The sequence below is a fragment of the Sinocyclocheilus anshuiensis genome, unplaced genomic scaffold, assembly GCF_001515605.1.
Source record: "Sinocyclocheilus anshuiensis isolate Anshui unplaced genomic scaffold, SAMN03320099.WGS_v1.1 scaffold205, whole genome shotgun sequence".
NCBI lineage: Eukaryota > Metazoa > Chordata > Actinopteri > Cypriniformes > Cyprinidae > Sinocyclocheilus > Sinocyclocheilus anshuiensis.
Window position 1 is genome coordinate 1,750,900 of NW_015536497.1, and position 12,501 is coordinate 1,763,400.

At 35.7% G+C, this 12,501-nt stretch overlaps 1 protein-coding gene across 1 annotated transcript in view; it reads right to left on the reverse strand.

Annotated features, from left to right (window-relative positions):
- Positions 1 to 12,501, reverse strand: part of LOC107687801 (serine/threonine-protein phosphatase 2A 55 kDa regulatory subunit B alpha isoform) — a 24,863-nt gene that overhangs the window by 2,433 nt on the left and 9,929 nt on the right. The window contains exons 6-10 of the mRNA XM_016485264.1: positions 11,185 to 11,297; positions 10,222 to 10,399; positions 9,457 to 9,621; positions 9,133 to 9,302; positions 5,351 to 5,442 (exon numbers count right to left, since the gene is read on the reverse strand). Coding sequence (XP_016340750.1) covers positions 5,351 to 5,442; positions 9,133 to 9,302; positions 9,457 to 9,621; positions 10,222 to 10,399; positions 11,185 to 11,297 — 718 coding nt within the window. The remainder of the gene's footprint in view (positions 1 to 5,350; positions 5,443 to 9,132; positions 9,303 to 9,456; positions 9,622 to 10,221; positions 10,400 to 11,184; positions 11,298 to 12,501) is intronic.

Genomic DNA, 12,501 nt, shown 5'->3' on the forward strand with positions numbered 1-12,501 from the left:
AAGTCTGACAGTGTTGAGCACTACTGTAAACTTAACCCTGCATGGTGTAAATGTTTGAAAATGATTAACAGTTGCAAATAAACATTCATTAGAAATTTAGAAAAGTAATCAAAAGTAATCAGTTACATTACTTTAATAACGTAATTGAAAAAGTTACACTACTATTACATTTTGAATAGGGTAACTTGTAATCTGTAACCTATTACATTTCCAAAGTAACCTTCCCAACACTGGACATTGTGCACCTTCTATATATTAGTATTTACCTCAAGCTTGTGGAAAATCTATTGATAAACTTTAATTTCTCTTTATCAACTGAGTTTTTAAGGTGGTTGTCAGTATATTAAAAAAGGTAAAAAAACCCCCAAAAAACAGTTTAAGTTTGTGAAAACAAAAAACTCTAAACTCCTAATTTTAAATGGTTAAATTCTGGCATCCACAGCTGCTGTTTTTGTTTTTTTTTTATGTAAAATTCACATATATAATTTTTTTTATAGTGCTGCCTCAGCTAGTTCTAGGCTAATGGGAAAATTGCAGATTTCTAGGAATGGGACGGGATGGCTGGCTAGTAGTCCAATAATAGACCAGATTTAGTAGAGGAGGAGTGTGTTCAACAGAACTGACGTGTCTTCATGACATGCTAACCCAATCTTCCACTGCTCTTGACCAGCATTCAGTCTGTCTGAGAGTGATTAGAGGTTCCCTCCAGATAAGAGCCAGTCTGGGCCTCAACGGAGAGTCACGCAGGCTCAGTAGCTGGTCTAAATGTTGACTGCCACCTTACATTGACTGACCGATGGTCTTAAATTGAAAATGAGCCTTTATTACAGAAGTACCTACAATAACTCATACTTCATCTTGTAACTACACACTGCTGTTTAACGCTTGCTTCTACATTTTACCCTGCTGCATTTTCTCAAAACATGCTAACAAAACAATAAAGCTAACTTGATAGAACCGGAAACATTTCTGTGCTCTCCTAAACTCTGTTATTCATAATTTACTAGCTAAAAGGATGCATTCCTATATTTTTATGTAGTTACAGTATAATCAAGCTATCATTGTATGCAGTTAACTAAACAGTTCTCAGACAAAATAGCTATTATAAACTACCACCATTCAAAAGTTTAGGGTTGGTAAGATTTGTATTAAAGACTTTTTGAAATGTTTTATGCTCACCAAGGCTGCATTTATTTAATTAAAAGGACAGTAAAAAAATATTGTGAAATATTATTACAATTTAAAATAACTGTATTCTACTTAATATATTTCTAAAAGTAATGTATTCCTGTGCTCAAAGCTGAATTTTCAGCATCATTACTCCAATCTTCAGTCACATGATTCTTCAGAAATCATTCTAATATGCTGATTTGCTGCTCAAGAAACATTTCTGATTATCAATGTTGAAAACAGCTGTGCTGCTTAATATTTTTGTGGAAACTGTGATTAATTTTACTCAGATTCTTTGATGAATAAAAAGTTCAAAAGAACAGTATTAAAATACGATTTTTTCTCTTAAAAAAAATGATGAAGCCCAATTTTTTTCTTCTTCACAGTAATACAGAGCAGTTTGCGAAAGGATAGTTTAGGAGAATTATTATTATTGTTTCATCTCATAACAACAAAAAATGATGTAGCATTTTGTTGGAAAATAGTACTTTGGAACTGGAAGAACAAGAGAGCACCATTTTTACCCTGCTGATAAATGTAGTCAGCAGTGTCGCTGATATCTATATATATATATCTATTTGAAAGCCAAGAAATGCGAGGAAAAGAGGGAAATCTCAAACGAACAACTGCTTGACGCCAAATTGCAGCAATTCAATTGCTGCTAATTTGAAGGTGAAAGTTAAATGTGCACAGCACTTTTACAAGCCATTTGAAAGCAAAGAAAAGAGGGAAACTCAAACGAACTAACACCCCCTTCCCCCCCACCCCAACGGTGATACCGGTATTACCAGTGATGTCACACGTCGATTAACCGGTGGGAAAATGTCCTCACCGTCACAACCCTAATAGGCTAGAAACACTACTGAAAGAACAAAACGGAGTAGTTTGATCACGGTTATATCCACGGGCGCTGCGGATAATCCGCGGGTCAGGTAATACAAAAACGAATTCCGATTATTTGCGGGTTGATAAAATAAATCATAAATGATGCAAATATTAACTACATTTTTTTAAAATACATTTTTCATTAGGCAGACGATTTCATTTGTGTGTGTTCGCCTGATCAGGAAGTTACGGTGACATTCCAAATAAAGTTCGAAAGAAGTAAAGCCCGTGTTAATGCTATGGAGTAGGTTAATATGGCCAAAGAATATATTTTGTTTTATAAATAAATGTTAATTTAAAAGCAGCCCACGATCAGCGTATTATGTTACCGTTACCCCTTATGGCTCCAACTAGGTTTTGTTCCGTCCTCCACGTGGTGCCAACTCACAAAAGACTATTTTTATCCAAGTTGGGCGGAGAGCCGCTTCAGAAACATGCCACAGCTGGCCGGTATAAACACAAGCACTGACTAGAGCAGATGCGATCAGCTCTGGTTCCAGAACGCGCCGCAGACGTGTGCAGTGAGGCGCAGATCAGCTCTAACATCACTGAATCTGCTGTTAAAAATGAACCATCCATTCATAATATATTCATGCAAAACATACACGACAAATGGCGAATTTTTCACCGCTTCTCGAAACGTCATAGCATTTCCACACCGGCAATATCATCTACGTCCTCACGCGTTGACGTCATCAAATTGCGATCGGTTCGTGAGATCGGCCAAGTGTAGTGAGTACCGATCGAGTCAAAAAATGTGATTATCGTTTTTTTAGTAATACAGTCACATTTTAGTAATGTGACTGTATTAATTTTTTATTTATTTTTTTGACCGTAAAAGTAAAAGTTAAATGCGAGTGGATACCAATCTATTTGCTATGCTCATTAACGTAAAAGAATGCTAGACATAGCATAATTGCTTTTATATTGACTAAACTAAAAGAATGACTTGTGGATTGATGTGAACGCCAGCAAGCAGGAATAATGCTCAGAATGGATTAAACATCTCCAATAACGTTCATCGCCATGGATTGATTTTATCGGGTTACAAGAAAAGGTAGGATATGGATTTAATTGCTAACTGTTAGTAGGCTACTGATTTTCTGATTGATCACGCTAGCTACGGCATTCGAGTCCACACGCGTCCAACTAAGTGACAGCCTGGTGAATAATCTGCATTACAAAAAGAAAAAAAAAATCTTTAAAGGTTATTCACGATTACGTAGCCTATTGCTGCCAATGTATCTAGTCTTTACAGTGCTTTGTTATATGGAGCTGTTTTGGTAGATCGCAAACTATTTAATAAGTTTGTCTACACCGTAATTAAAATGCAGCAGACTTTAATGGACAGTAAAAAAAAATGCAGAACACCACATAACTCCAAACCGGCACCATAACTTAATTTTGACGCGCAGTTAAACAAAGGCAGAACGCCGTAACTCAATTTGAGCGTTCCAAACAAAGTGAAAGAGCCATAACTGGTGTTATATGGTGTTCTGCCTTGGTTTCTCTGGGGCTTTTCGAAGTTACGGTTGAGACGACCCATTATTTTCTCGGAAAAACAACTAAATTGACTCAAGATACTTATGCACATAAGTATCAATAACTCATTTTCGACAAAAATCGAAGTTACAGTCTTTTGCCTTTGCACGGCAGAATACTTCTGATGTCTGTATGAAATACGTTTTTTCCCCTTAATAATTAACCACTGATTATATAATTGAGAGGTAACAATTTTAACATTTATAGGACTTAAAGAATAACAGACTAAAAATATTAGAACATTAGACTAAAAAAATAACTTCTAATTTAAGTGATCTTAAAACAATATTCACATAAACACTTTATAATAAATGTCATATTTAGCTACAGTCAGCAAGTAGGAAATAGGCCTATACAGAAATTGAATAAAGTTGTCAAACACTAAATTCTAAATTAAATATAGATTAATCTTTAAGCTACAACAGTTATTGATTTGCCTTTTTTTCTTTTGTTCTTTGATGAACAGACATCACAGCAGCTGGGTTTTTAGGTTATTTTGGCTGCTTTAAGAGTTGCCGCTGCTGAACATGACGCGGATCTGACACGCATTGCATTTTCTCACAACTCTTTACCTTTTCTAACCCACTTCAGGTCTTAAAGTCTCTACTAATGAGCTGACAAGTTGAATCGGGTGTGTTAGATGAGGGACGAAAGTGCTGGAGCTTCAGGACAGTTTTGAAAACCACTGCAACGGCAGGCAGCACCTAACTTTGAAACGTGCAGCGCTCATGTTTATTTCATGAAATCATAGCTTTTTGAAGTTTATTCGTCACATTAAGCTATATTGCAATTCTTGTCTTTCTGTCCCCACATTTAAGACCTCTTGAAATCATAATTAAGACTTTCTTGTACCATTTAAGACTTGTTTTATGATTAAAGTTGACTACTGCACAGTAAAATTTACTTAAATTGATTTCCAGGTCATTTTTGCCCACATAAGGGCATTTTTTCCCTAACCTTATTAAATGTGTGCGTAATCTTTTATATACAATTCTTACATTTTATTAATAATTTCAGTTAATAATATAATAAGACACTACAGGGCTGTTACCAATCAAATGAAATCAGCATCAACAAAATTGATCTTTCCACTGCAGAAGAAACAGAAGCAGCTGAAGTCAATGGCATTTAGATGCATTTACACAAGAGTGTTTGATGAAGCTGAAATATAGCATGAATGCATTTACACTGCAAAATTATAACCGCACAAATAAATGTAACCAGCTTAGAGTTTTAAATCAGTTATTTAATATACAAATTAGGCCTGGGCGATACAACGGTATTGATATTTATCGACGGTACACCATCGATAACGATAGAAAAAATGTTCGATATAGTGCGCGATATAGGCACGTGCTATGAGTGACGTAGACAGCACACACGAACACATCCTGTAATGCCTGCCTGTGATGAGAAGATTGTGAATAAAAAAATGAATATTAGTCTAATTTAAAATAAACATTTGCATTTGAATGCAAAAATGGTACAATCGCCACTGCAACGGCAGGCAGCACCTAACTTTGAAACGTGCAGCGCTCATGTTTATTTCATGAAATCATAGCTTTTTGAAGTTTATTCGTCACATTAAGCTATATTGCAATTCTTGTCTTTCTGTCCCCACATTTAAGACCTCTTGAAATCATAATTAAGACTTTCTTGTACCATTTAAGACTTTTTATGGCCTTAAATCTGATACAACAAAATTTACGCATCCACGGAAACCCTGATAATACAGGCTTGCAAAGGGTCTAACCTGTCATTTCCGTTCCAGCAGCACTCGAATTTGTCAAAGATGCAGTCGTTCTCATAGAGAGAGCACAACTTACTCCTGAGGTACTCGTGAACCTGTGGAAGACAAACACAAAACACTCTGATCTCCAGTAATAAATTTCACTGCTGTGTGAAGGCAATGAATCAACCTGATGCTCACGTACAGTAAGATGACACTGTAATTCTATGATGACCTCATTTAAGCCATGAATGTTATACAGAAATATCTGGGTGTGACAAGATTCTCCCAATTGGTTGAGTCAAAACTGCCGACTTAAAGATTCAACCTTAATCCTACACTTTTAAATTGTGCAGGTAGCACTCCCTAATGTTGACTAAATTAGTCTTTTCATACATATACTGGAATGTTCTGTTTGGAATGGAGTGCTGAATGACTGATGGCAAAACCCGGAAGACTAATTCCCCATAGATTCCCTTGAGATTTTCCTATGGGTTTTTATAATAGGGTTTTTCAATTCATGAGTAAAACAAGGTCTGTGGTAAGCAAAACTTATATAGTTACTTATTACAAACATACATTTAAAAAAATGAACACAACATGCTTCAAAATTCACATTTTCAGTATGAGTGTGTGCAATTTATGTTGTAAAGCAAAATGCCCAAGTACTGTCAATTTATATTTACCACATTAAACATATCAATTTCATTCAATGTTCAGTTGGCTGTGCTGATGACTAGGAAGTATGTGTTTGCACACATATGTACACACACATACATATACCTCTCTCTCTCTCTCTCTCTCTCTATATATATATATATATATATGTGCATCAGGGAGCGTCATCAGTGGCGCACGAGATGCGGTGATGTTGATGTAAGTGACGTTGTTGCATTTTAATGTTTTGTCAGTTTAGCCCACGAGATGTGCCGTTGCTGCGTTATTCGTTCAAAATATTAGAGAGATATAGTAGCTCAATGCGTAGAAAACCTTGATTAGGTTAAAACCAAAACCAAGCCATTCACACAGAACGCATATTCAGCACATTTTTTAGATGGACAAATATGACTTTGCACTTGCGTCACATGCAAGACATGCAAAGAAAGCCATGCAAAGTTAAAACAGTTTAAACGTTTAGAAAACGCGATGCGAATTTGTGAAGGTTTATTTCTTTTCACTGCATCTCATATGTTTTTAAATGCAATCTGTGTGATGGGCGATTTGGCTCTGTATTAAGCAATGCATAAATACATGATGCTGTTTTGTTCATAATTCATGCAGTTTACAAAATTATTTACAAAATTAAAGTTCATTGAAAGTATGTTTTATTTACATATTAAAAGTTTGTTTCATAGCAAAAGCAGATAACCCCAACAGTCGTTTTTTGGCAAAAGCAGATAACTCCACATTTCATGCTTTAGAGTTTAAAAAAAACACTTGTTTAATCTTTGCAATCTTATCAGATGACAATGTAGATGCCTGACAAAGGTTGTTGTTGTTGTTGTGATCATAGACTGTATGGATGTGATTACACGCAATACATGGAGCTTTTCCCTCACCATTGTAACGTTTAAATGCAATCTGTGTGATGGGCGATTTGGCTCTGTATTAAGCAATGCATAAATACATGATGCTGTTTTGTTCATAATTCATGCAGTTTACAAAATTATATTTAATATATATATATTAATTTAGACGTTATGCATGTTTTTAATAGACAGTTATTTGCATTGACAATTTAAAGGGGTCATATGATGTTGTTAAAAAGAACATTATGTTGTGTATTTGGTGTGTTTATTTTCCTTTTACGCCCGAACAAGATATCACAGGTTCATCAAGTTCATCGAAATTATCCATCCCCGATCACTTTCAGTCCGCTTTGACGAAACTCCAGTCAGCTAGCACGTCTTTTCAAAGTGAAAGTAGCCTTGTCACCTGACCTGAATACAGCACGCTGATTCGCTAAAATGGACTTATCGGCTTCTGTTCACAAACAACAAGGGCGCTTGTCGGCTTCTGCAGTAAAACGTGAACTCGCGATGCCTTGAAAGTGGACAAAGAAACGCGTCGATTTTTACAAAGCTCATCGGTCTGAAAAGCATTGTGATTGGCCGAATACCTCAAGCGTGTGACGGAAAAGTTGCACCCTTACCATACTGTGATGCCGTGTCCGGCCGGAGCGACGAGACAAAACCAATAAAACCCCTTATAAACGAGGCATTCGTTGCGGGCTAGAGTGAGGAAGGGCCGGCGGGCTTGCGGCAACCACGTGTGACGACCCCGGGCTGGACTCCACTTCGTCCACGGTGAAAGCCGGAAAAATTGAAATCGCATCATATGACCCCTTTAATGCACTGCATTATTTTGCTCATTGCGCCCTCCTGTGGCCTCGGGGGACAAGCCAAAAGTTTCCTTAAGACTTATTTAATCTGCATATAAAACTTTAAAAACTTAATTTTGTGTTTGACTGCTACAACAAACAAAAAAACTAAATAAATTGTTGTTTGTCTTAATAAATTGGGCAAATTAAACATACAGTGGTTAAATGTAAACATTTTTTTTCTATTGCTGTTTTTAAAAAGGTTATAAAAAAAGTCAATAATTATCGATACCAAACGATATGAAACATTATATCGTTGATACATTTTTTTAGCTATATCGCCCAGCCCTAATACAAATATGAAATGTTGGAAAAAAGCAACAATAGGCTACTTTTCAATTTGAAAGTAAATCGCCAGTAGACAGCAGCAAGTGACTGTCTGAATAAGTGAGTCATTGAGGCGTTCATTCAAATGATCCATTCAGACAGTTGACTCATTCAAGAATGAAGCAAGTGCCTTTCTTTATGAATGTGCTATAATCATTGACTCAATTCATGCTGTGATCTTTGTTTGGAATTTGAACCAAATAGACCAATAAAGGTCAACATATGACAAAATTGTGTCTAAAATGTAAGTCATTTAATATCAACTACTCATTTGAACTCTTGTATAAAATTCATTGTCACAAATTTGCAATCGTGGTTTTCAGGGAAAACTGCACTCTCTTGGTCGTGTCACATTGCTTAACTAGGCTATATAATATGTTATAAATATAAAAGCTACGTTTTTACCACAGTATGTTTCTTATGTGTGCAGTTGTGTACATTTGTTTTGATTTCTCCATGTGATTCTCTCATACACAGACAGGCTGCGTGAGCCTCAACTGATGCGACATTGTTACTGTCAATGCATTATCTATAATCAATCACTGTCTACAATGAATGTAATAAAATCAGAATCATTCTCGCCGAAATTTCGGTGCTTCCCTAGTTAGATCTTTTGATCAGGTTAGTTGTCCAGTCGGGCAAGTAAACTTCTCTTTCAGTCCACCTCCTTGGACAAGACATAGTGAACAGCTGCACAATCACTAAATTAATTAAATAAGAATTACTTTTTTTTGTAGATCCCTTTAATGTGTTTTTTTTATTAATATGGAAATATGAAATTATAAATTTTTTTTAATGAAATAAAATACTATAAATAAGCAAAAACTGCCAGTAGATGGCGGTTATTGTCTTAATGAGTAAGTCATTTAGTCATTCATTCAACAGCTGATTCATTCAGGAATTAAGTAAATGTTTATGAATGGGCCATTAAATCATTGGTTCACCCGATTCTTTCAAAACGCAGATTCATTCAGAAATTGTGTGCTGCTTGGAGACGCACAACAGCCCTACTGTGGCTTGATAGGTAAAATTATCATTGGAAAAACTGAGCTAAAACAAGATCGCTGTAGCTAGCTACTCTATCCATTTATGAACCCACCTGGTATGTCTCAACGGGTCGATTCTCCATATTGAGGTCCCAGATTTTGACAGACAGGTAGTCTCGGGTCATCATGTAGCGGCCATTGTGACTGAACTTCACGTCTGAGATGGAGGAAATGATTTCAGAAAAGAAAGAGCGGTTGCTGGGGTCCTCAGGCTCCTCGAACACTAGACAAAGCAGAGGAGAAAGGAACGTGATTTTTTTACAAACACCTTTATACGACTAACACATGACATCACAGTATATGCTATTTAGACAACAAAATACAAAGCTTCATTGGAATAAGTGGCATATATGATGCGGCCGGCTCAAATAACTCACATTTAGAGTGCTTGTCACAAAGTGCTGATGCACGCATGTCACACAGGCGGATAGTGCCTTTGCTGCTGCTGTAGACAAACGTGTTACATTGGTGAGGGTGGAACTCTGCAGCTGTAATCACCTCCGTCAGCTCCTCCATGTTGGCTGGTTTTATGTCCACAATGTCTGACGCGGAATTAAAGCCACACAACATTGCTGAACTGACACAGAGAGATTTCAACATGACATTCACAACCCAAATCAACACAACACCCAACAACAATGCTTTTAACCTCCTACATATTAGGCTTGCCGCGATAGACGGTGTTGACGGTGATACCAGTGTTAAGCCGCAACACCGGTTGCGTCACCGCCCCCCACCGTCGTTTAGATTTTTTATAGTAATAAAAATCATTTAGTTCACTACGCTAAAGTGAGTTTGACGTTTGCATTTTTACATTTTTTTTTGCATTCAAGCAATTCACGCCGAACTGCCGCTAATTCAAAAGGGAAAGTAAAATGCGCACGGCGCTTTTAAGCTATTTAAAAGCGAAGGAAAGCGAGGAAAAGAGGGAAAATTTAAACGAACTAAAAACGAACAATTGCTTTACTCCGAATTGCCGCTATTTGAAAGTGAAAGTAAAATGCGCAAACGCCCCCGCCTCCGCAATGATACCGGTATTACCGGTGTTGTCACACGTCGATTAACCAGTGGGAAAATTTCCTCACCGTCACAACCCTACTACATATCCTCCAAAATAATTCCCATTTCACTTCATAGGATACTAAAGCTGCGGTCTGTGATCTCTAAGTGCCACATGTTGATGCGCAGGTCATCTGCAGACAGATAGGTCTCGTTGTCGCTGTTGACTGAGATGGAGTTGATGTGGTAGGTGTGGCCGTTGGCAAAGACCCGCCGCGGACTAGCCTCCACCATGAGATCCATAGGCCTGAATACTGGCACCTGTACACAGAGTTCACATGCTTATTTGCCATTTCAGCCTAACGTAATTGTTACGTAATATATAAATATATAACAGTCATGGAGAGCAAAAACATAAACGGAGAGCAACTTTCTAAGTTCAGGGTTTGCAAGTATTTTTTTTCAGCAAAGGATGCATTAAATTAATCAAAAGTGACCTTTTTAGTATTTAAAAACAACTGATTTATTTCAATTTTGTTACAAAATATTTCTATATCAAATAAATGCTGCTCTTTTGAATGCTGCTCAGTTTCCAAAAAAAACATTAAGCAGCACAACTGTTTTCTACACTGATAATGTTTCTTGAGCAGCAAATCAGCATATTAGAATGATTTCTGAAGTATCATGTGACACTGAAGACTAGAGTAATGATGCTGAAAAATTTGTTATTCTAAATTGTAATATTTCACAATATTATTTTTACTGTATTTTATTACAAAAAAAATGTTGTAAAAAAAAAAAAAAAGCCTGGGTGAGCATAAGAGAAAAATTATTGACCCCAAGTTTTTGAACGTCAGTGTAAATGCAAAAAACTGTTATATGTTATAATAACTGAAAATTAGTGGATACGATTACATTTAGGTAGATTCTACATCAATACCGATTTCTTGAGTGGGTGTTTTTTTTTTTTTAACACCAAGCCCGTTTCTATGGCTATTTATATGCAGAGAAACATTTATAGCAAATTAGATCAGATTTTTTTAAATCTATTTTTGCTGAAAACTCTATACTTGAGTGTAAAGTGTGGACAAGTGTGCATGACTCACCTGCAGAGTTGTGATGGTAGCAGCATCTCTGTAGCGCCCATCCTCCTCTTTAAGATTGTATCCCTCTGGTCTCTTGTCACGTTCACTGATCTTCCACAACTTTATAGTTTTATCTGCAATCGAAAGTACAGAATAACGTCACCTTCTAATGCAGGATCAGCCTACTGACTCATGCTAAAACTAATTATGTGAGCCAAAAAAAAAAAAAACCCCAAGCCTATTTCCATGTGTATTAAGAGGTAGTGAGACTGGCATAACGAATCAAGTTGACAGTTCACTAAAATCTGGACATTTTTCCCATGTCTAAGCGGTCTATCTTTCTCCAGTATGTGGGTGAGCAGAAAATCGGCACGCAGTCTTTTCAAGAGTCTTAAATACACACCGGTTGCATAACATGTCGAAGAGTTCGTATTTTTAGACAGCATGGAGACGCATCAGCGAGTCAGGGAAAAATCTGGAGAATTAGCAGAGCTCACATCAACTCACAGAAGTTATTATATGCATCTTCAGTTGAAAATATGGAGGAATCTGTATTGACTATATTACAAGCATAAACCAGTCTGTATAGTGCTGAACTTTTAAACCCATAAGTAACCCCGGAGATTTCAAGTAATCGTTTAACATTTCAATTAAAAAGTGATAAAAAAAAATATAAAAATGAATCCCAGCATGCATTGCCATATAAAATGATGCATTAGTTTGTGACTTGGGATGGCAATTTTGTGGTTTGCAGAGACTTAAAAGTTTATTTAATATTAAGGGTCATACATAAGAATTAAATGTTAATAAAAAATAAATAAATAAATAAAAGCTTTGTGTTGATAATTGGTCGTGTTAGCAAAAGAAATAAATAAATACATACTAAATAAAAAACTAAATAAAAACTGTAGTTGTCCTGACAACAATTTATTCAGTGAATGAACTAGACAGACAAACAAACATATTTAATATTTTTAATATTTTAGTTATATTTTTAACTACATAAAAAAAATTAATACTAACTTAATCTACTGAATGTTTTTGTGAATCACAGCAATGTAACATCTTGGAATTATCTGCATTTGGTGTCTATTTTCAGCAAATACTCATATGCAATAATTTGTGAATAATAATAATAATAATAATAATAATTTTTAAATAACTTAACGTTCACTTTTTTTTAAACATACAGCCCTAATAATGAATAATAAATGTAATATACATTTAAAACATATTCAAGTATACAAGTAAAACATATTCTATTTTTTACTTTTAGATTGGATTTTTTTATAATTACATATTACTTTTTTTTTTTTTTTTTTTTAAAAATTTTAAACC